The 25221-nt window shown below is 43.7% G+C and overlaps 1 protein-coding gene across 3 annotated transcripts in view; it reads right to left on the minus strand.

Moving 5' to 3' along the window:
* LOC142856324 (exocyst complex component 6B) overlaps positions 1–25221 on the minus strand; it is a 523494-nt gene that overhangs the window by 29633 nt on the left and 468640 nt on the right. Inside the window, exon 22 of one of the 3 annotated variants that reach the window (XM_075983674.1) lies at positions 16297–22851. The exons of the other annotated variants lie outside the window; for them this stretch is intronic. Within the exon in view, the coding sequence (XP_075839789.1) occupies positions 22725–22851 (127 nt within the window). The 3' untranslated portion in view covers positions 16297–22724. Of the gene's footprint in view, positions 1–16296; positions 22852–25221 lie in introns of those variants that run through there. 3 annotated transcript variants of the gene reach the window in all.

Below are 25221 nucleotides of genomic sequence, written 5' to 3' on the forward strand. Positions count from 1 at the left end.
AAACTAATTCTTCTTCGAAATCAACATTACTTTATCATTTTCCTGCCTTCTGACTATTGAGTTAATCAGAAACGTCTATGTTTATTTTTGTGGTGCTCAGGATAGAGCCAGGCCCTTAGGGATGGCAGGAGAGCGCTCTACCCCTGACCTATGTCCTTGTCTTCATGCTGCTTCTGGAATGTAACCTCTATCCCTGTCCCCACCGCCATGGATCCTCAGGCATCTTCACACTGTGGAAGACTTTGTTTAGAGACAGCACACACTCAATTCTTTCGTCTTCTGTTTGCCTAGGTTACATCATCTCATTCCTACAGCTTTTCCTCCTTCCCTAGTCTGATAGCTGCAGGAACCACAGCCCCTCCCCATCAGCCCTCACAAAAGGAAGTTAGCTTCTCATACTCCATCAAGAAATAGATAATTATTGGTACACTGAAGCAAAGGGTAAGATTTCTCAAGCAACAATAACTTTCTGCACACACAGAAACACATAATTGCATACACAAAATTCTGTTGTTGAAGACACCAGAAAGCACAGACAGTGCTTTGTGTGGTGGTGCATGCCTTTTACCCCATTATTCTGGAGGTAGAGGCAGATGAATCTCTTTGAGTCCAGCCTGGTCTACGTATCACATTCCAGGTCAGCCAGGGCCATATACTGAGACCTTGTCTCAAAAGAAGAGAAAAAGAGGAAGAGGAGGAGGGTGTAAATAAATCTTATCCTTTAATATTTATACAAAAGCCCTATTTAATATTACCAAACAACAGCCAGAAGTTCACCAAGATAATAGCACCTTGACTAAGTGGGGCAAAGCCATAAGTGAACTAACAGTGGCTTCAGCAAAGGGACATTATTTTACCAGCGGACATTTCTATGTCAGGCTGAAGGAGCACTGCTAGCGTTCAGTGAAACTTCAGGTACTAACTTACATGGCTGGGAGCAGAAGAAACCTCTTAACTTGATAGACTCTAGGCAAGCCCATCATTAACAGGGGCTAGAAGCACTTTGATTGCAGCCCAGAGCACGCAATCTGGACTATTATTCTATTACTGCATGTGCTCTTGTGGGTTTTGTCAAGTAGATAGGGAAAACATTCAGAAATGTGAAAATAATCTTTAGCCACAACTCTGAAGCAGCTCTCTTCCTCTTTCCATTCTGCTTGGCTTTGGGGTTTTCCTCTATCTTCCTGGTTCAACTTGCATCATGTATTTATGTCTTTCTCTACATATGTATATACATTCAGTTCTGACACAAGTAATTAAAATAGTATTTTTCTTAGGTTCCAGATATATTTCTACAAATTGTATAAAACATCCTTCACATTATTTATGTTTTAATTTATTGACATTTCCTCAAGTCTGTGGCTATTTCCAGTTTTTGATTCCCAATTTTGTCTATTAATCTGAAATGTCTCTGTACTTTTTTCAAGGATTTTCCTCTGTAAAGTGATTTGTCCTTTGTGTCCCCCTACTAATACTCAGTTCTTTGATTGAGAAAGGAATTGGGAACTGCCATTTTCTACAGACCACAAGGACCAGTGGTTAAAATCCTATCAGGTCTGAAAAGCGTAGTAATCAGTGTGTTTAGATACTACACAACCATACTCAGCGCCTCTCTTAGATGTAAACAGCAGCACACTCTTTGTGGGTACTGTGACTCTCCATGTGAGTTCCCAGGAGCAAGGCAAATTCATGAATAATACAAGACTTATTTGAGAACAAACCATGCAACTTCTGAATGATATAAAGGAAGACCTAAAGAGGGACTGACTGAATTCAGTGTCAGTGCCTACCAAAGTGAATAAATTCAATGCAATGCCCATCAAGAACCCAGGCAAATCTCAAGTTCATTTTTACAATTAACTGTGATAAACTTCTGTGAAGCTAAACACACAGGAGGGCTGAGAGGCACTTAAGAGGGGTTACAGTGGGAGACTCTCTCCTGGATACCACAGTGAGTTAACAAGATCGCACACTGGCTCAAAGACAAAGAGACTTCTAGAATACAGGGCCAGCAAACAGTCTACAGGCACCCCCAACAAGAAAAGGACTAGTAATAGTTGGTATCTAGGGTCTAAGATAACCACCATAGAAAAAAACGTATACCTGCATTTTCTATGGCTCAAAATAAAATCCAACTAGTTTGAATATCTGAATATAAAGTAAGACTAAAATCATCCCAGAATTGGGCCGGGGGGGTGCTTTGTAGGCAAGATATAAAACTCAAGGATATAAAGGAAAAGACTAACAAACTACATAAAATTTCAAAATTCTGGATAATGGAATCTATTCTAAATAATAAGTTAAAGTAGGCCCAGTAAGATGACATAGTGGGTCCAAAACTGATTCGTGACATAGGCCAGACAATCTGAATTCAGTCACTAGATCCCAGAGCAGAAGAAAAGCAACTCCTGAAAACAGTCTTCTGACCTCTGCCTCACACACACACACACACACACACACACAGAGAGAGAGAGAGAGAGAGAGAGAGAGAGAGAGAGAGAGAGAGAGAGAGAGAGAGAGAGAGAGAACACAAAAATTAAAATCGGTGTTGGAGCGGTGGCTAAGTGATGAAGAACACTAGTTGCTCTTGCAGAGGGCCAAGTTTAGATGGCATCATTCACACCAGGTGCCTCACAACCATCTGTAACTCAAGATCCAATGGCTCTGACACCTCTGGCTTCCTTGGGAGCCCACATACAGATAGGCACCTCTGTACATAACTAAAAATAAATCTTAAAACATTAAAAAATCAAATGAGATTTGGCTCATTCAGGGTGGTATACTCGACCCTAAAGGAAACATACTACTCCTCCTTCCAAGGCTCAGGAATCACTGTGGAAGAAAAGGCAGGCAGAATGTAAATGCCAGAAGAGGCGTATACCACAATGAGCTCACAGCAGTTGTGACAACATGCACAAAGCATGTTCAAGCTGAAGCCTAGAACAATTCCCAACATGGACAGGGAGTTGGGTTCAGAATTCCATCCCTAGCTCTAGCACTTTAGGCAATCAATAGCTCCCGGGAGAGATAGTTTACCCTAAGTGTAGCCCTTGAACTCCAGTGGAAGACTACATTTCCAAGACTATTTGTGCAGCACAAATTGGTCTTGAAGAATTTAAAAAAAAGCTGGGTGGGTAGGGAAGGAAGGGTGGATCTGGGAAGAGTCGTGGGAGAGAGAGTAAATACGATCAAAATATATTGTATGAAATCTTAGAGAACTAATAAAAAATTAAAAATAAAAATCTAGGTGAAAGTGAAATCTATGAATCAACAATTCTGAAAACTGTATTAGGACTGGATAGATAAGCGCATGGTTGGGAGGTGAGAGACCAGAGTCCTCGGGGTATGTGTAGGGGGAACTATACTTTCTAGTGCATGGCTGGGAATGAGAGACCAGAGTCCTCGGGGTATGTGGGGGGGCTATACTTTCTAGTGCATGGTTGGGAGGTGAGAGACCAGAGTCCTCGGGGTATGTGGGGGGGCTATACTTTCTAGTGCATGGCTGGGAATGAGAGACCAGAGTCCTCGGGGTATGTGGGGGGGCTATACTTTCTAGTGCATGGTTGGGAGGTGAGAGACCAGAGTCCTCGGGGTATGTGGGGGGGCTATACTTTCTAGTGCATGGCTGGGAATGAGAGACCAGAGTCCTCAGGGTATGTGTGTGTGTGTGGGGGGGGGGGGCTATACTTCCTCACCATACATAAAGTCCTGAGTTCCATCCTGGTGTGCGGGACACACATATGTAATCCCAGTACCAGGGAAGTAGAGGCAGAAAGATCAGGAGTTCCAGGTTAACCTTGGCTTATACAGTAAATCTGAGGAAATTCAGGGGCACGTGAGACCTAGTTTCCAAATAAATAAGAAACGCTTGAGTAATTGTTGTAACGACAGATTAGAGCTGGTGACACCACTATGAAGTCATCGTACATACTCAGAGACACGCACAAATGTATACACACCTACAGATGCACATGGATAAGGAGTCCACTAGAGATATTTGTATTAGTGTGGGTTATTACATGTAACATTATATCTAGCTCTCTCTGCTGAGAGGGGAAAAACAATGATTCCCCAATAATTCCCTCGTTACCTGGATCTTGCTTTTTTTTTCTTTTTTCTTTTTTCAGATGGTGTCATGGTATGTAACCCAAGATGGCCATGAACTCTTAACCCTTCTGCTTCATCTCCTAAATGCTGGGGCTATAGTCACGTGATGACACTTCCAGCTCTAGATTTTGGCTTGAAGGTATCGTTCTCCAATAAAAGACACTAAGGATCTATGAAGACAACTGTGGAGCTGACCAGAGGCACCAGACAGGCTGCCTCGTCTTGTCGCACCAGAAATCAAGGGGGCTGGGTATGGGGGTCCCAGCTACTGGGAGGCTGAGGCTTGCTAGGATGACAGGGAATTTATGGCTAGCCTGAGCAACTTAGTGAGATCCTATCTCAAAATAAAAAGTATAAAGAGGGTTGGAGATATAGCTCAGTTATGAAGTGTTTGCCTTAGCTAGCAAGTGTCAGATCCTGGGTGCAATCCAAATGCCTATTTTGAAAATAATCAAGAGTTTGGGGGGTATTATGGTTTATGTTTCAAGTAACTCCCAAAGACTCATGTGCTGAAGGCTTCATTCCAAACTTCTGAGAGGTGATGGGTCATTAAGTCACTGATGGATTAGTCTGTTGATGAGTTCACACTGTTAGGAGGTGAGCCTAGATAGAGGGAGGTAGATCTGGGAATGTATTTAACTTTGAATGGCACAGATTGTCGCTCCATCTGTATTCTTGGCCCGTTTCCTAGCCCCTGAGGGACAGTCTCCTCTCTCACATACTTACATAGCTATGCTATTTTGCCTTGCCAGCTGCCCATGTATGGGAACCCCTGAAACCAGGAGTCAGAGCAAATCCTCCACTCTTTAAGTTGATCTGTTCAGGTATTTGTTACAGCAGCAGGATGTAAGCAACACAAGAACATCTTAAAGACACAGGAGTCAATGGGAAAGTGTCCCAAAGGGACAAACCTGAAATCTTCAACTACAATCTAAATAGCATGGAACTCGATTACAGCCCCAAGTATAAAATAAGTAGCCAAGTCTGGAGGACACATCTAGAGACCCAAGAAAGGGACTCAAGTACAAAAATAAACCCACAGCCAGGAGTGGGGGTCCATGCCTTTAATCACAGAAAGGCAGAAGCAGGCAGATCTCTTGGAGTTGGAGATTAGCCAGGAATACATAGTAAGATCTTGTCACAAAACAAACAAACAAACAAACAAACAAACAAACAGAAATAAACTCACTCTGTGATTAACTTATTTTTCAACATCGGTGCCAAGACCATTCAATGGGAAAAGATGTTTTCAAACAATGCTAGCACAACTTAATATCTATGTGTAAAAAAGGAAGCTCAGAGACTTCATTCATAATACACACAAATCAATTAAAATGAAACAGAAACCTAAGTGAAAGCAAAACTTGAAAACATTCATAAGGACTCATTGGCATAAGCTTCCACGATCATGGTTGGCCTCTACAACCATTTCTTAGGTTCTTAAATGTCACACTAGAACAAGCAATAAAACAATGAACAAATTCAGACTTCATGAAAATGTACAAATTCTCAGGATGCCATCAAAAAGAAGCAAGCTGCACAGGGGAAAATCACAAATACACGTCATGTGTTAGCTAAAGATCGAGTGTCCAGTACATTTAAAGAAGTCTTCAGGCCAGAAGTACAAAGACAGACAATCCCGTTTAGGGAGAAGTGAGGATCGGAAGGTGCTTGCTCCTGCCTGTAATCCCAGTACCCAGGAGACTGCAGCAGGATTGCCATGACTTGGAGGTCTGCCTGGTCTATACAGTGAGCCTCGGGCCAACCAGGGCTACATAGCAGGACGGTTTTGTTTTTCCATTTTGGAAAAACAGGAAAGATTTGAAGAAACATTTTCCCCGAAGATCATACTATGCCCAGGAACCACACAGAAGAGTGTAAACAGCATTATATCATTAGTTGTTAGGAAAATGCAAATCAAAACCATAGACACCACTTCATACTTATTAGGATCAACACTATTTTTAAAAACAAAACAACAAATAAGGTGTCTGGTGAGGACATGCAGAAACTGGAGCCTTGTGCATTGTCAGGATATAAAGTGATGCAAACAGCAGGGACTCCCTGGAACCTGCAGGACATGTCAGCCATGGAAGCAGGTAGGCTAGCTGGAGATCTTCACCTTTCCTTCCTCTTCTTCAAATTCAATCCCCCAGTCTCATCCCCAGCTCTGTAGCAAACTATCTTTTGTGGCCTCTCCTCATTCTCTGCCCCCATCTCCAGTGGACTAAGCAGATCCTGGTGGAACACTCTGCTTTCCTTCCTCTCACCTCTAGCCCATCACCATTCCAAAGTGTCAGCTCCCAATACCTAGAAACATTCTACCCAGAATCCCCAGAGGCCACATCTTGCATAGTCCCAGAAGAATTTCCTACCAAGCAACATATAGCCACTACACCCTCCTAAGAGCCAGAGAGGGTAACAGAAACCAAGGAACAACACTCCTCCACATATACAACAAAGACAAGATCAAGTATCAGCACCTAGAATTACAATCATTCCAAACACAGATGTTCAGATGGCAGCATAAAAACATAACATCCAGGACACTATGTCTCTATTAGAGTTCAGCAACTCGACTAGAGCAGGCCCTGAGAAATACAACATACCTGAAGCACAAGACAAGGACATTAAAATAGCTTTTATGAGTATGAGAGGTACTAAAGAGGAAATAAATAAACCCCTTAAAGAAATCTATGAAAGACAAACAAGAAGTCTCCAATGCGCAAAAACAGTTAAGGCCTGAAAGTAGGACTGATCCAATAAGGAAAACCCAATCTGAGGGAAATCTGGAAACACAAAATTAGGAACTCTAAGAGGAATCTCAGAGGCAAGCCTCACCAACAGACAGTAATAGATGGAAGAGAGAATCTCTGTCATTGAAGACATGATATTAGAAATGGGTACCTCAGTTAAAGAAAATGTTAACCCCAAAAAACTATAGGCATAAAAGACCCAGAAAATCTGTGATACTATGAAAAGACCAAATCTACAAATAACAGGAATACAGGAAGGTGAAAACACCCAGGTCAGAGGCACAAAAAGTATTTTCAACAAAATAATAAAAGAAAATTTCCCTAACCTAAAGAAAGAGGTGCCTATAAAGGTAGAAGAAGCAAATAGAACACCAAACAGAAAATTCTCTCCGCATATAATAGTCAGAACACTAAATACACAGAACAAAGAAATAGTACTAAACACTGCAAGAGAAAGCAAATAACATCTAAAGGCAGAACTAGAATAACACCAGACTTCTCAATGGAGCATCTACAGGCCAGAAGGACCTGGACTCTAAGAGCTCTAAGTAGCTACAGATGCCAATCATGACTACTATAGCCAACAAAACTTTTAATCACAAGAGATGAAAAAATATTCCATGATAAAACCCAAAACTGAGCAGTGTATATCTATCTACAAATTCAGTCCTACAGAAGAAGAGCCTAACCACACCCAAGAAAACACAAGGAATAAATAATTCCAGGCCCACAAATCAAAGAGGGGAAACATCCATAAAACACACCCACACTGCAGCTCACAACTGTCTGTAACTCCAGTTCCAGGGACATTTGTGCCAAAATGCCAGTGCACATAAAATAAAAAATAAATAAATTTGCTGGGTGGTGGTAGCACTCAGCTTTAATCCCAACACTCAGGAGGCGCCAACATCAACTTAAATGGAAAAAAATTCAAAGTCATTCCACTAAAACAAGGAACAAGACAAGGTTTTCCACTTCCTCCACACCTATTCAATATAGTATCTGAACTCTTAGCTAGAGCAATAACACAACAGAAGGTGATCAGAGATACAAATTGGAAAGAGTAAAGTCACACTTTATTTGCAGATGATATGATAGTGACCCTGGGAAAGTCCACTAGGAAACTCCTACAGCTGACAAACATTTTCAGCAAAGTAACAGGATGCAAAGTTAACTCAAAAAATCAGCAACCTCCTATATACAAAAGGCAAACAGACTGAGAAAGAAATCAGGGAAACACACCTTTAACAATAGCCTCAAAAATTATAAAGTATCTTGGGATAATTCTATCCAAGCAAGTGAAAGACTTGCCTGTTAAAAACTTTACAACACTGAAAAAGAAGTTGAAGATATCAGAAGATGGAGATTTCCCATGCTCATGGATCGGTAGGATTAATACAGTAAAAATGACTATCCTATCAAAAGCAATCTACGGATTTAATGCAATACCCATAAAATTCCAACACGATTCTTCATTGACCTTGAAGAACAATTTTCAGCTTCCTATGGAAATGCAAAAAACCCAGGATAGCTAAAACAAATCTGAACAATGAAAGACTTGCTGGAGCAATCACCATCCCCCAAGCTCAAATTGTACTACAGAGCAATAGTAATAAAAACAGCACAACATGGCATTGGCACAAAACCAATGGATGTTGATCAATGGAAACAAATTGGAGACCCAGACATAAATCCACATTCTTACAGATACCTGATTTTTTTTAAAATAAAGAAGCCAGAAATACACATTCGAAAAAAAAATGTGCTGGTCAAACTGATTGCATGTAAAACAATCCAAATAGATCTATACTTATCACAAAACTCAAGTCCAAGTGGACCAAAGACCTCAACATAAAACTAGATACACTGAACTTGATTGAAGAGAAAGTAGGGAATAGTCTTGAACTTATTGGCATAGGAAAAGACTTTCTGAACAGAACACCATTAGCACAGACATTAAGATCAACAATCAATAAATGGAACCTCACTAAACTGACATGGTTCTGCAAAGCAAGGGATATCATTCAAAGTGGAAGACTGAGGAATGGGAAAAGGTTTTTAGCAACTACACACCCAATAGAGGGTCAATAGTCAAAATAAATAAAGAACTCAAAAAACTGGAAATCAAGAAAACAACCCAATTAAAGAATGAGGTACAGATCTAAACAGAAATTCTCAAAAGAGAATGGCTGAGAAACTTTGAAAGAAATGTTCGACATTCTTAATCATTAGAAAATGCAAATCAAATCTACTTCAAAATTTCATCTTACACTCATCAGAATGGCCAAGATCAATAAAACAATTGACAGCTCATGCTGGTGAGAATGTAGAGTAAAGGGAGCACTAATCCATGGCTGGTGGGACTACAAACTTGTATAGACACTATGGAAATCACAGTGGTTCCTCAGAATGAGGGGAACTGATCTACGTCAAGATCTATCTCTTGTCGCGGCCCGTGTGGGTCCAACACAGATTCCCTAACTGGACTGGAACGGAGTCGCCAGGAATAAACCAACGCAGCTTACATGGTCATCATGGAAGGGCAAGATCTCTCTCCAAAGATCTCTTGTTTATTCTCCAAACACCTTATATATTATCACATCAGTTGAGTGGGAACACATTAGGCTATCTCCTAGGCAACCAGGTGCCTGGGCTCAAGTCAAGTCCACATCTAGCAGTCAGGTAGGCCATGAATTAGCATCTCTATAAGACATCCTCCAAATTACAAAGGAAGGAAGCACCAAACATCCTGACCAGTTTCAGTCAACACCTCTCCTCAGAAGATCTACATTTATTTTTTTAATTAATTAATTAAAGATTTCTGTCTCTTTCCCGCTACCGCCTCCCACTTCCCTCCCCCTCCCCCAATCAAGTCCCCCTCCTTCATCAGCCCAAAGAGCAATCAGGGTTCCCTGCCCTGTGGGAAGTCCAAGGAGATCTACATTTCTAACAAGTACATCCTTACTATTGTTAGGCAGAGACAGCTTGTCTGCAGAGCTATGTGATCAGCTCAGACTGGGCCTATGGCTTTTGTGCCATACAGAAATATAGGCCTACAATCTCTATCACTCTTGGGCATATACCCAAAGGATGTTTCATCCTATCACAGAGACACTTGCTCAAAGATGTTCATTGCTGTTTTATTCATAATAGCCAGAAATTTAGATGCTACTCAGCAGATGAATGGATGAAGAAAATGTTGTACATTTACACAATAGAATATTATTTGACCATTAAAAATGAAATCACAAGCTATCCTCCTGGGTAGGGGAAGTAGACAAGATTGCCAGGCAAAAAATTGGGATCTTAAGGGTGGGGTGGGAGGGGGGTAAGGGGAGATGGGGAGAGAAAAGTGAGAAGGGTAGGATGGGGAGAACTTGGGGCAACGGGATGATTGGGATAAAGGAAGGTTGGATAGGGGAGCAGGGAAGCACATATCTTAATTAAGGGAGCCATCTTAGGGTTGGGAAGAGACTTGGACCTAGAGGGGCTTCCAGGTGCCCAAGGCGAGGTCCCCAGTTAGTTCCTGGGGCAGCTGAAAATAGGGAACCTTGGAATGATCCTATCCTATAGCCATACTGATAAATATTTTGCATATCACCATAGAACCTTCATCTGGCGATGGATGGAGATAGAGACAGAGACCCACATTGGAGCACTGGACTGAGCTCCCAAAGTCCCAATGAGGAACAGAAGGAGGGAGAAGATGAGCAAGGAAGTCAGGACCAAGAGGGGTGCACCCACCCACGGAGACAATGGGGCTGATCTATTGGGAGCTCACCAAGGCCAGCTGGACTGTGACTGAAAAAGCAGGGGATAAAACCGGACTCTCTGAATATGGCGGACAATGAGGGCTGCTGAGAAGCCAAGGACAATGGCACTGGGTTTTGATCCTACTTCATGTTCTGGCTTTGTGGGAGCCTAGCCAGTTTGGATGTTCACCCTCCTAGACCAGGATGGAGGGGGGAGGACTTTGGACTTCCCACAGGGCAGGGAACCCTGACTGCTCTTCAGACTTGAGAGGGAGGGGGAGAGGAGTGGGAGGAGAGGGAGAGGAGTAGGGGGGGAGTGGGAGGCTGGGAGGAGGCGGAAATTTTTTTTCTCAATAATAAAAAAAAAATGAAATCACAAAATCCACAGGTAAATGGATGGAACTAGAAAAAATCATTCTGAGTGAGGTAACCCAGACCAAGAAAGAAAAATTTGGTATGTATTCACTTATATGTGGATATTAGCAGTTAGGTCCATGATAAGCAGGCTATAATCTACAACCACAGAAGTTAGGTATAGAGCAGGGTAGGGAGGATTGCAATGGGAGAGTCGAGTGGGAAGAGAGAGGGAAGAGGGGGACAAGGGAGAAAATATGGGGAGAGACAGCTACAATTAAGGATCATTTTTGTAGTATAGAAACTTAATATAGTAGAAGCTTCCTAAAACTAAAATGTATACATATATGAAGGCTATCTAAATAAAATGACCAAGCAAAGAAAGAGACAGAGCCCTAAATGGACATTTCTTATCACCAAATGAAGTTTCCGGTTCCAGGAATGGATTACGTCTAATTAAGTTGCTGGTCAAAGGGATCCCAAAACAACCCCCACACAACCCATGCTGTTGTTGAGACTATAGGTTGCTCTTCACAAGCTGAAGGCAAGGCCCTACTGCTGAAGACAACACCTACATGGCTCATTGAATGCAGAGAAGTTGAGCTGGTAACTAAACAGTATCTAATGTGATTTCTTAAGGCCTACTCCACAGGAACCCATAACTTATATTGCTTTGGTGACTAGAACCTGGGACTAGATAGTCCAGGGACCTAAGATAAAAACCAAATATTAATGTTCTATGAATGGGACATAACAATAAAATGATCCCTAATGAAATTCTGCTATACTCATAGATCAGTGTCTTGCTCAGCCATCACCAGAGAAGCTTCCTCCTGCAGCAGACAGAAACAAATACAGAGACCCACAGTCAGACAATATGCGGAGAGTGAGAGACCTTGGAACACTCAATCCTAAATGGGATGTCTCCATCAAATCCCTCCACTCAGGGCTTAGGAAACCTCAAGAAAGAGGAGAATAGTGGAATATCCAGAGGGAGATGGAAGACACCAAGAAAACAAGGTTTTCTAAACACAACAGGACTGATACACATATGAAATCACAGAGACAGGCAGCACACCTAGGGCTGCATGGTCTGTACCAGATGGGGTCCTAGAGAGGAGAAGTGACACGCCCTCATCCCTAACCTAAAAGTAATCTCCAGCTGATAGCCACTTGCAAATGAAAATTTAGTTTTCTCCAGGGGAGTCTCCCTGGGAAACTATTCTTAAGGGTAAGCTGCCGTTTTCCACTCGAGTTGGCTGCATGAACCTGGCAGAGGGGCCTGAAAAGGAGATGGACTAAATTCACATGCAGCAGCCAACTTTATCCAAAGCGTCAGACACTCTATACTCTGAGGTTAAGAAAAGTCACCTGAGTAAAGTGTGCAATCATGTTTTTCCATAGAGGCACATGAACAACAACCAGCGAAGTCAACTCACTCCTGTCCGCTACACCTGGGAGGAACACAAAAACACATACCAAGACCAAATCTATGTTTAAGGAAATTGAGGTCACAAGACTCTTGGTTTTTTTTTGGAGTTTTCTCACAAGCATACTCATCATTCTCACCGGACTCCATTGGTAGACTGTGTTCTCACAGGCTGTCTGCCCAGAGAAGACAGCTAACAGAAAACAAACTCAACAGCATCTCTGGAGATTCCTTATCTCATAATATTGTATCAGGGATTTTTCTTTTTTTTCCAATTTTATCTTGATTTTTTTTATTCCTTTGTCTTACCCTATATATAGGTCCTTTGTGTCTAATTATTATGGCTTCCAGTTTTTATGGGATCCCTGAATGTGTGAATGAGTGGGTCTCTGCATCTGTTTCTTGTGCTTTTTAAAATCTTTTCTTTTTGTTTTGTACTATTCTTATGTGGGTTTTTTGTTTATCTTATATATTTTATTATCCCTTAGAAGTCTGCCTTTTTCTTTTTTCTTTTTTATCTCTTGTGTGCATGGGTGTTTTGTTACCTGTCTATGTGAGGGTTCGGATCCCCTGGAAATGGAGTTACAGGTGGTTGTGAGTTGTCATGTAGTGCCGGGAACTGAACCCAGGTCCTCTGGAAGAGCAGACAGTGCTCTTAACCACTAAACCATCGCTTCAGCACTGCCTGATTATTTTCTAATGAAAAACAGAAAGGAGGTAGATACAGATGGGAGGGGGGGTAGAGAGGAACTGGGAGTACAGGGAGACCATAGAATGTTATATAAAAAAATCTATTCTCAATAAAAGAAAAAACTAAAATGGAAAGACAAATGACATTATCTATTAAAAAGCAAAGCATTTTCCCTTTATCTACAGAGACATTTATATGCATGTAAAATAATCTCAGAGATGTTTGCTTCAGCAGTGTCTACAATTATCAGCAAGTGAAAGCAAATTAGACAAGAACAAATAGACACACTAGGCAGTCGTGGTGCACACCTTTAATTCCAGCACTCGGGAGCTCTGTGAGTTTAAGGCCAGCTTGGTGGACAATGAGAGTTCCAGGACAGCCAAAGCCAGGCAACATAGAGAAACCCTGTCTTAACAAACCAAGGGGAGGGGAGAATGAATAGATAGTTTAATACACTATGCAGGCATCAACAAATAGAATAGAATGCCAATCTGGACCTGTAAAAGCATCTCAGATCTCTGTGACATTCATTTACTACGGAATGCAGAACACATGCCATTGTTACGTCATCAGGTTCAGAGATAGCCATTACCCCGAATTATCTTTCAAAATCTAAACTGTAATATGTTTTCTAGCACTCTTTGGCTTCCTTTTTATTGGACAGCTCTTTTTGATTCAGCATGTTGACACATGATGCTGTAGTAATCTTAACAGCTATACAGTAATCTTCTGGGTGAATGCATCATCATGAACCCAGTAGCCCACTGATGAACAGGTCTGCTTTTTATCCTACTAAGCAGTGCTTATACGAGACATTATCAGACATTCTTTCTTTGTGTTTGTATATAGTTTCTCTAGGAAATATTCTTAGCATATGAATATTTGATCTACAATATGTTTTTCAAATTCCTTGGGGCCAGGCGTGTTTAAGGACTTTATTTCAGAAAGATAGTATAGCATGATGGTCACATAGTCCTTCAACAAGATTTGAGAAATAGCCCATAACCAAACACTACCTATTTTGCTGTGTTTACCTATCTGTATTAAGCAATAAATGAAAGTGATACTTGGCTTCACATTACATTCAGTTTTTGCCATCAAATAACTCAAGAAAGCATTTTCTGACTGCAGAGGTTTGTGGCTTTTGGAACTACAAACCAAGCCCTGAATGGCTCCCTGCAATAGTAGCTGCACTGAGCTACCACCTCATCACTACAACACTGGCTCTCCAAATCTTGCCAGAAGGAGCAGACCTTAAGAGCTCTGGAAATCTGATGGTTGTGTACATTTCATTCCTATAGTCAAGACAAACCTATAAACCCAGCCCTGGGGAGCCCAAGGCAAGAGGATCACGACAATTTTGAAGTCACTCTGAGCTATGCAAGTACCAGGTCATCCAGGGCCACACAGCAAAACTTTTTCTCTCTCTCTCCATCTCTCCCTGTCTCTCTCTCTCTCTCTCTCTCACACACATTGGGAGGGGATTGGGGAGGGAGGTAAAAAGAAGAAGAGAACACAGCATGCAGAGGGAAATTTTATTTATAACATTAATGAAAAATCAGACATTAAGCAGTATAATAAATAAAAGAATCCAAGTGCAGAAAATATTAAGCTATCTAGAAATGTGAACTCCCATTCATTATTTCATATATTCATTCAATCTATGTTTAGTTAAAAATCATTATAGGATTTTGAAACTTGAAATTAATAAATTATGAATTTATCCTGGAACATTTTGAAAAAGCACAGCACAGAAAATCAATGACTTGATTTGGAAGCAGGCACAAAAATATGGTGCTTAAACAACATGCACAGAAACAGAATGAGTGGAGACTGTGGAAAACCCAGAAACAGATCCAGAGGAGTCACACAGGAATTATACACACCATAAAGATGTGAGACCACTGAGCAGTCATACGAAAGATCCAAAGGTCTGCTGCATTCTTCATCACACAGTATAATTAAAACTGTTAAAGGAATAATGCTTTAAAAAGTGAAGCAGCAGAAGAAAATGTGGCTTAGTATTTTTATAATCTGAGGTGGAGAAATTAGTCATGAAATCCAATCACTGTAAAGATGATGTTTCAACAGCAAAACCCCACTCAACCCCATAAGCAGATGGGGGTGGCTGGTCCTCAGGGTTCCACCTGTCATCATGATGGGAGGGGCACTGCTCAGAGTGGGTCTTGACTGTGACTTCAGTACCTGCAGTGGAGCCTGACTGCTGACAGAACCTTACTCTCCCTGTAGATACTGTTTGCTACACTGGTCAGGGCAGTCTATCCATGGAACATTCCTGATCAACCCAATGGCATGGCTTCCCATTGAGAGTTCTGAATGCTGGGGGCTATGGGACTTAGTGACCCTTTCTACTAAGATGGTCACTGAAGTCAGGTTTCAGAAGAGTCTGGAACCTGAAAGTTGACCAAGTGGCCGTGGGTTAGCCGGTGTGAGAGAAGGGAGATTTTGGAAGGTCTCATTACGGGAAAGGTAGGGTGACAGAAGGAAAGAAAACAGACTGACGTGGTTTAGTCACTGCGTTAAGTTCCCTAGGAAGCATCTTTAGCCTTTCAGCCTCTAGATCTCCCTTTCTGGGTTGTTTTTTGTTATTTAGAAAATAAAATTTTAACTGCTATGCACCATGAACAAACTCAGAGACAGACTAGGGGGAGCATTGGAAGCAAACAAGTAGTTGAAATCTCCACACGGAAAAGAAGAGTTCAACAATAGCAAGGCCAGTAACGGACAGATGCCCAGTTCACTGAAAATCAGAGGATGCTAATTAGAACAAAGAAATACCATTTATTATTTCTTTATTCTTAAAATGAAAAGGTTTGCAAGGATAAAAAGTATTGATATTATTTTGTGCTGAGGGCAGAGAAACAGAGCCAGATCTTGCAGAGAATATAAAGTGTGATTTAAAAAATCATATTGACATCTACAACTTTAAACCAACCAACCCATCGATATGTCTTACTTAAATTTGATGCTATAAAAATACCTAAGATACAAACAGATATCTTCTTGCAATACTTTATAGTAGTCACATGCTAGGGATATTCTGAATATTGATCAGTTCAAACATGGTGTATAAAGGTGTAGTCCAACCTGAGACAGGGTGCTATGGACTTCCTAAGTGTGAAGAGACTTTAGATGTATTGATAATAAATAAAACCGTAATACAATATACTATGTCATCTTTTTGGGGGGGGGCAGTACATACATATTCCAGTCATTTGAAAAATCTCATTATACTGTTGTATTCATTATATGTTGGAAATAAGATTAGGATTCAGTGGAGGAAGCCTCAATTTTGCTAGCTACACACACACGCACACACACGCACGCACACACACACACACACACCCCATACATACCATACCACGCTCCACACACACAAAGATGAGTGCACATCTCAGGACTTATCAGGAACTAAACTGTTACTTGCTTTTTCTCTTGACCCATCTGCTTTCAACCTGCTCCTCTACTTGTGAGATAAATAAAGTGGGACAGCACATGTTTACAGAGAATTTTAAAATCATGATGAAATGAACTTAAAGGCTGGTTTGCTTATCAATTATCTACCACGAAGTAGCAGTTCCAAAGAATGCAAGTGGCAGGCTCCTGAGGATTCCTTGTCCTCAGAGCCTTCTCCCCCTGGTTCTCAGCCAGCTCCAATACCGTGTGTCCATGCACCACTTGCTGTGCTGGGTGTGCCTGGGCTTCAGATGGGAGCAGGGTTCTTGCCTTTGCAGAATTCATCATCTCACAGAAACACCACACAAGGCATGGTGGCACACCTTTAATCCCAGCACTAACGAGGATAACTCTGAGTTTGAAGCCAGCCTAGTCCACATGGTGATCCCAAGCCAGACAGGACTAATAGTAAGACCCTGTCTCAAAAAAACAAAAGCAAGCAAGCAAACAAACAACAGCAACAAAACAAAACAACCCCCCCCACAAGTCTATGGGTAACAAGAAATGACTAGTCAGAGGCTTAGTTTCCTGCTGCTGTGGACCATCTACCCAGATGACCCGCCCCTCCACCAGCCTGGTGTCGTTGTTCCTGGATGGGCCTGTCCCCATCTTCTCACTTGGTTGCTTGGTTGTTGTCCTGATGCCCAGCACCTGATGCTTTCCTGTTTCTAAGAAGCACTGATGATGTGGTTCTACTTTGCCTTATGTGTAAATACACATCTGCCCTCAGTGTCCAGAACCCAAGGAGCTTTCCACTTGACTCCTTAAGCTCTCTCCTGAAAACCTCTTCCCTAAAACACCTGTGTGAACTGGTAGTTCAGAGCTGAAAAATTTAGAGGTGCTGTCACGGGCACCTTTCCAATGCCTGCGGAAGTGGTTTCCCCAGCAAGCTCTCTAGGGAAGGGGCTTGCTGGGGAAGCAGTGCTTTCCTTCACTAGCTTTAGAAATAAGCAACCCACGGAACAGAAAGGAAGAGAAAGCCATCCACCCGGCTTTATCTGAGCCTGGTAACAGAGAGGGGAGTGTGAGGGAGAACAAGAGGGAGATGTAGTTAATTACCCGTCCAAGCAAAGGTGAACGCTGGAGATGGCGAGACCCATTTACAGGAGGGAATAGACCCATCATTGAGACTAGAGAAAGGGAGGATTGTTCAGGGCCAGGAAAGCAGCTCGATGTTCAGATTCCACTCCCTTTCTGGAGCTCTGGAGGGAGAAAGGTCATGACTTGGGCTGGGAAGGTACACTTGGCAGACTGGGAGGGGGCTGCTATCTTAGGTCCAGTTCTGGGCTTGCAACCTGCCCCACCCCAAGGGAATGGACTTCATTCCTTTCTGGAAGCTGGTATGGGCTGGCAGAGGAAGGGGTACCCTGGGAGAGTCCCCCATTACCATCACAAGGGCTGTCAGACCCCACAATGCAGTGGGGCCCCAAATGCAGGGTAACCCTAACCCTGCAGTGATTGAAACAGATAGAGGGGGAGCTCTGCCACACAATGCCGGTCCTGGCCCCTCTCCTCCTCCTCCTTGCACTTCCTCAAGAGCCTTTGTCTTCTGGTCCCTTGGGCTTGGAGGCTCTCTCATTCCCCACAAATGCTGCCCATTAAACTCAGAATGAGGCCTCCAGGGGAAGGCCTGGCCCTTTCTCTTCGAGCTTCATCTCTCAGAGGCTCTTCTGGTTCTCCCCTGCCTGCTAAGCAAAAAAGATGCCCAGCTGTGAAAAAACCATGCCTGGGTTTGAATCATGAGCAGCTGGTCCTTCCTGGGCTGGTGCTCAGAGATGGGGGAAGGTGCTCTGGGGTGAGCAGCCTGGGACAGCCCAACGACCACACCAGACGCTTTGCCCTGTGCCCCGAAGTGCAGAGTCCTCTGGAAGCTCAGTATACATCTTGGTATGACTGAAAACAAAGCTGTTCTGATCTTTTGGAGTGACCTGGGCTTCTTCCTGAAAAGGGTGAGCATCAGTCTTCAAAATATGCCAGCACTTGGGAAGGCAAAGAGAGAAAGTCACGGTTCAGAGCCTCCAGTGTTCACTCACAGGGAAATCCATCTCTAAAGGGATTTTGTTATCATTTGGAGTATTTTAGTCATGCCTCTTTCTTAGACACTGATGAAAGCCACAGCTGCTTTCCGAAAGAAAGAAGCACGGGTGGATGGAAACCCACGGACGCCATGCTATCAGGAGGAGTATATATTTTGGCACAGAACTGAGAGCAGAGGAGGCTCCACGTGGAATGAGGGCAGGCTTCTCTTGAAGGCTGGCTTTACTCAGAGCCGGCAGCTGGTGGTCCTGGTTCCTGCACAGGGGTGTGAGGTGCATATCTCCCACCAGCCTTGTCCTGGGCTTGGCGAGGAAGCCGGAGACAAGGCAGCTATGGGAACATCTGTGAGATGCTCAGCTGAGAGGCATGCTATAAACTGGAGGGAAGTGATGTCAAGGTCTTCAACAGTGCACAGCTACGGCAGGCCAGGCCCGGCAACCTCCACAGCTCTCACATTTTACAATACCCCTGTAAATTAGGAACCACTCTAACGTCACTAGTGAGCTAGCAAATGAACTGTTCAAGATGATCCAGCTAGCAGGCCGCTTCAAAGGAATGGAAGCCCAGGTCTTTTGTCAGCAGAGCCCACAACAGTGTCAGGCTGTTGGCTTGGTGTTCTTTCCAGCCTCTTCTGAGGGTAAGCAGGCTGGGCCTGTTGCATGGACATTTCTACTCAGCATGGTTGCCAAGTGCCCAAAGGGCCTTCACTGTCTCCCAGCATCTAACAGGCTAGGGGCAACTTCAAGCTCTAATGCGATCTGCACCTCAAGCACTCCTGTCGAGCCCTACAGTTAAATCATAAGGCCATGCTGACGGGCACCCGCTCTCTCTCCTGTCTTCCTTTCAGACCTTTCTTTACATGGCCTACTGCTCAGCTCCCTCACTGCCAGGCTAGCTTTGCTCTGGATCATCCTGTATCACTCCTGCTTGGCTGGAGCCTGTCCCCGTAGAGTAGGTGAACAGCCCATCCCAGTACCCCAATAGACTAGGCACTTCAATGTGTGTTTCCTGGTGGCTGTGCCAGTGTCTGTTATGCATCCTAACAACACCTGAGGTCACAATAGGGCCTCTCCACACCAGCTCCTGTCTTGCTCTGCTCCTCAGGCAGCTCAGTGGGACACACTGCCTGCCATTCAATATTTATCACAAACCAGAGTCACACTGTGCCAAAGGAATAAAAACAAAAACCTCAAAAGAAACATAGTGGTTATTGGAACATGTATGTAGATTCTCATATTTAATGCCAGTTAAAAGAAGAAGGTATACAGGGCAATGGGATACACATGCTCTTTCCACAGAGGAGCCCCCCTTATGCAGTCGCCTGCAGCGGAGCTACTCTCCTGGTGAGCACGAGAGGAAAAGGTTCCTTTTAGAGGTACAGATGGATCTCACTGCATTTCTCCCACAAATGTGGAACTGTGCAAAATGAAAAGGCTATTTCCAACACGTCAGTGAGGAATGGCTGAAAGGCAGGTGAATAAAGGAAGGGGAGGGGTGTTGGAGGGAGGCGGGTACAGCAAAAGTAGTGTGGAGAAGACCTGGTGAAGCCAACCAAGCCTGCACTCAGAGGTCTAAGTAGGAAACTCCTGGCCAGTGCCAACCCTGGGCCTGGGACCTGCTGAGCTAGATGCTGTGGAGCAAATGGTCTGTTGGACCCGGTTTATGATGGAGTCACTGGGAGACACTCCTTTTACTAACAGTGACTCTGTGGGTTCCCATGTGCAGGCCCTGTTCTTCTCAACCCACACCAGGCTCATCTGGTACTAAAAGGTCCCCCCATGAATGGCAAAAGTAAGTGAGCCTCTGCCTAACCATGGCTCACAAACCAGACTGTCTTCACGGGTGTGGATCTGGTTGGAAGGCCAGACCTCCAGGCAGCAGTGTCTTACCACACCTGAGACTCTTCGGGACATGTGTGCCTGCAGGCATCTGAGATAAGGCCACAGTGTCTGAGGCCTACAGGCATGCATACTGTGTTCAAGTCCTCAGGGACAGCTCAGCTTTAGGCCTTATGGATAAAATGAAAAAAAAAAGTCCTACTTCATCAATTCATAATCACCTTGACATTGAAGGCCTTTGGCTTTCACAGGTCAGAAGTAGCATGCTGCTTTTTGTTAGGGAACAGTGAAGGAAGACGCAGAGGCAGGAGGAGAAAGGCCAGGTGGCCATGCTCACACACCCTGAGATTGGATGAAATTCCCATCAGCAGAACTCTGCTGTGGGAGGCAGAGTGGTCCTGCTCCTCCAGCTGTTTTCATTCTGTGACAGTTCCTCTGGGGCAGAGTGGAGACTAGACAAGCAGCAAGATGGTGTCTAGAAGGACAAAAGCTGTGACAGGCCAGCAATCTCTCCACTGAAGGCTGACGAGCACTGGTAAAGGGCCGTTCCTTCCTTCTCAGTCAGCAGGACGTCAGGTTAGTGGAATCAATTCTCGGCCTTTTCATCTATCCAGGGCTTGGAGACACCACTTTGTCTTCTTTCCCACAGGCCTCTGCTTCCCTTGGCTAACCAAGTTTTGGGTGTTCTTATGAGACTCTCCTTCTGAACCTCTGTACTATTGTGTAGCCCATTGATGAGGCTTGCAGGCATCTGCAGAGCAAGAGTGGCTTGATCTTTCGTTATAGGAAGCTGTACCTCTGTACAGTGGTCTCTTCCTGTTGGTATTTAAGATGGCTATGGTAAGGGTGGGGTGTGTTCAAGATGGGGTAGGCTACAGTGGGCTGGGAGATACAGAAGCACTGCTGTCCCAGAAGCACACAGTAGGTGACAAAGGCAATGAGAGTTTGACCAGTCTTTCTCCTCATCACTTTTGTGGCATCTTGGATAGTGTTCTATGATGCAATTACTCTTACGATCAGTTAGCCTAACAGCTTCCACAACTGAGTGCGCTGCGCAGACACCTCTGACTAATGGCACAGGAAAGCCCTGGCCATGTCTCAGTAGTCTACCTGGCTGGTCCAGGCTCCAGAGATTAAAGATAGGATTTCAGGAAAGCACTATGAGGTGAGGCCAAGGTACAGCTCAGAAGATGGGAGCCCTGGGCTTGGGCAAGATGAGCTTTGTCTCTATGATGTGACTTAGTTGATGACAGCTGGGCCAGAGGCAACAAACCTCAGCTACAGCTGACCTTGTCTACCTCATGGTGACAGATCCATGCCCAGAAACATCTAGTCCTGGGGAGGCTGTGCCCATCATGTAGGGCTTAGGACATTTGCTTTAAAGGTGGTAGCCAGAAGGCTGTTGTTAAAACGTAAGTGAACAATCTCAAGTGAACATCAGGCTTTCCTCAAGGTGAAAGCACCCAGGCTGTTTTCAGGCTTTGGGGGTTCAGACCATGTAGATGCTGCTGCAGAAGGCAAGTATGAGACTCTCCTCAGGAACCTTCAAAAGCCACTGCTGATCTATATTATGAACCTTAGTGTTATGGTCATGAAAGAAGGGACAGAGATGAATGGAAAAGAAACCCAAATTGGCTTTCAAGATACAGAAAAACAACTCACCCAGTGAGGCAACTAGCAAGTTCAGCACGGGCCCAAGTGTACAACTCTGCTAACTACCCCTCTCCAGCCACAAGGTCTGGTTAGACTCCACTAGTGAAACTGCCACCTATGGCACCAGAGTGAAGGTGTCATCTTGCCACACACCTCACTCTTATGGCCACTAAGTAAGCCAACAAGGCAGATGAATATCCTAAACTGAGGCTGGCTTTGGTATACTACATAGCTATGTCTGCCAGGCTCTCCTATGCACTTAAGTGAGCACTTGAGAGCAAACAGGATACATATTTTACTTCCTCATCTCAACTCCCAGCACAGGTACCCACCGAATTTGTGGAGCCCTGGATAAGAGGAAGCTCATCATATTAGCACTGACAGTGTATCCTTCCCAGGATAACACAGAAAGTATGGCAGCCCTCCCTCCCCCCGACTATGCCCCTCATGTTCTTGATTATTCTTGTGCCTCTCTTACTATAGGGAAAGGTTATATGAATACTGTACAGGGGTTAATAAAAAAATACATATGCTCTCTTTGAGGAAGAATGCACAAATGCAGGGCTGGCCCAGGGGAGATCCTGGACCATGGGCTATGGCAAATGGTCTCTGTGGGCCCAAGGCCAACATTCAGGAGTGGTGGCTGCTGATGAGTCCTCGGAGCTGCTTGGCCACAGTGTCAATCAATTTCTGCTTGTCTCGTTCATTTTTCCGGAACTGTGCAAACATGTTATTCTTGCGGCTAGTATCTTTCATCCTAAATAGAGGAGAGAAAGGGGGCAAGGTGTTTGAGATAGTACCAGACAAAGAACAGGCAGGGAGTAGGATGGATGGCAATATGCATCTTAACCATTCCCATAGTAGAAGAGTCCAGAATATTCCCATTGTCTAGCTACCTACTCATGATGAAGCTGTCCTTCAGGCACCTACCACCTTCCTGACTTCATTTGCCTTTGATAAAGAGCAAGCTTTGGAGGGGTCAGGTCCTTATCCTCATACCTTCCCCATCTGGTCAACCCTTATATCTTCAGATGAGCACCTTTACAGGAGTCTGAGACATGTCACAGCTCTGCTGGCCAGCAGACTCCTAAAATTGTCTGGAGTGCACTTATTTCATTATTCTGCTTAAACATAAGAGACGGAATTTGGAAGGTAAGGAAGAAAAATATTGTCTTAAAATGAATTACAGGAGATCATAAGTCACCAAAGAGCCACTGTGCATCTCTAAGCCCTACTCACTCTAACTGATCATTATTTCATGGCCTGGAAAAATGAGCAGTTAGTCTCTTCATTACTTTCAGGAATATGGGTGAGAAGTACTATGATACCATGTGGGCACAGTACTGAGAAAAGCTGGGCATCTTCCCAGTTAATAAAGTTAGGCTTTATGTGACACAGCCTGAACTCTCAATGATTGTGTATAATCTCAAGATTTTTGTTTTGGGTTCTGCTAAAGCTCTACAGATGATATTACTGGAGTATAAATAATGGATATAGTTCTGTCAAGTGGATGGCCCTAACGAGGAGGCAGGGTTAAAGAAAGTAAGGCCAAACTGACATTACTGCAGTCTCTATGTTCAGCCAAGCCACCAGGACAGAGTCCAGGACTATGCTGTTCTCTGTAAAGGTCCTGTTATACATGGCATCCAATGCTGATGACTACTATGGTCTAGCCTCTGCACCCTGATTCCCAGCCCACAGGTGTTATACATGAAATCCAATGCTGATAACTACTGTGGTCTAGCCTCTGAACCCTGATTCCCAGCCCACAGGTCTGGTGGGCTGGCTGGCACCTTTGTTCTTGGAATTGAACTGGCTTTCTGTTGTTAGGGCTATATGGGAAAAGTCCAGAGGGTCTAAATTACTCCCAGGCATACTTCCCAAAGGTCTTTGGCCAATCCTGATCCTTCTTTCTTCCTCAAAGGGGAGTCTTTTGAAGAGAAACCTAGTTGGAGGCCATGAATCAAGACAGAAATTCCAGAAAGGTAATTTACATCGTGTATAGATGCTACATGCCAGGCACAATGTGTGCTCATCTGTGTTTATATAGCCACTGGAAAGCATATAGTTCATAAGGGCATTCTGACTATTAAGGAAGCATAGCTGTCTGGCTCTTTGACAGTGAGAGTCAAAACTAACAGTGACTTTTCTCCCCAATCTAAGCTCAGAGTAATTCTTTCAGGCTAGAGTTTTTCATCCAGCATGGAGCTCCTGCCCACATGTGGAAGCGTGCGCTAGGCTAGGAAGGGGAGCAGATGACTTGACTGGGTTGGAAAGAAAGCTTTCCTTAATGCCCTTACGGCGCTGGGGAGAACAGTTTGCTACTTTAAGCACTAGCTGCACAGTTCTGTTTGTGAATCTGGCAGTTTTAGATTATTCTGAAGGACTCCCTTCCTTTTGTTGGATAAGCTGTAAATCCAGACAACACAAAACTAACAGGAAAGAGGAAACAGAGAAGACCTTTCTATATTTGTGGGACATTTGGCTTGACTGATGTTATAATTTCCTGCAGTAATGAAGAAACAGATAGCTAGAAATGGCCTGTAGCTCAAGAGGAGGACTCTGTACTTCATAGGAGAAAGAGAAGAGTCAAGAGGCAAGAACTTTTTGGTCACTGAAGCCTTTGGTTGGAATCTTGTTCTCAGGTGCCCCGAAAGCTCACAGCGACATGATAGTTTGTACCCACTTGGGAATGTACAAAACTAAGTGAACTCTCCCTTCTCTGATCCTTCTTCAAGTCTCACATTCTTTTTTCCTCTAGTTGGGCCACCTTTCAGTCACACAGGGACTTTCCTTTTTTTTTTTTTTTTTAAGATAGTACTGGCAATGAGGTGGGTTCTTCTGTCTTGCCTCACTAGGAAGAACCAGATTTGGAAAGAGAATCTGGTAGGCTTGGCTAAGCAGTTGCCTCTGGGGAAGCAGGAACAGGTCAGAGGAGAGAAGGAATTCCTCTGAGGCTAGGCGATGCGGATATTTTGGTGACTTGGGGGAGCCCTTGCATTCCGATGTTGGAAAAGATGTCAGGTTTACTGATGGCTAGGGCGCAGCACACAGCTTTGTTGCATGCTAGGCCAGAATGGAGAGATATCACCAATCGCCATACCTAAAGAAGAGTAAAGGACCTCAA

Source organism: Microtus pennsylvanicus, chromosome 8 (assembly GCF_037038515.1).
Source record: "Microtus pennsylvanicus isolate mMicPen1 chromosome 8, mMicPen1.hap1, whole genome shotgun sequence".
Classification (NCBI taxonomy): domain Eukaryota; kingdom Metazoa; phylum Chordata; class Mammalia; order Rodentia; family Cricetidae; genus Microtus; species Microtus pennsylvanicus.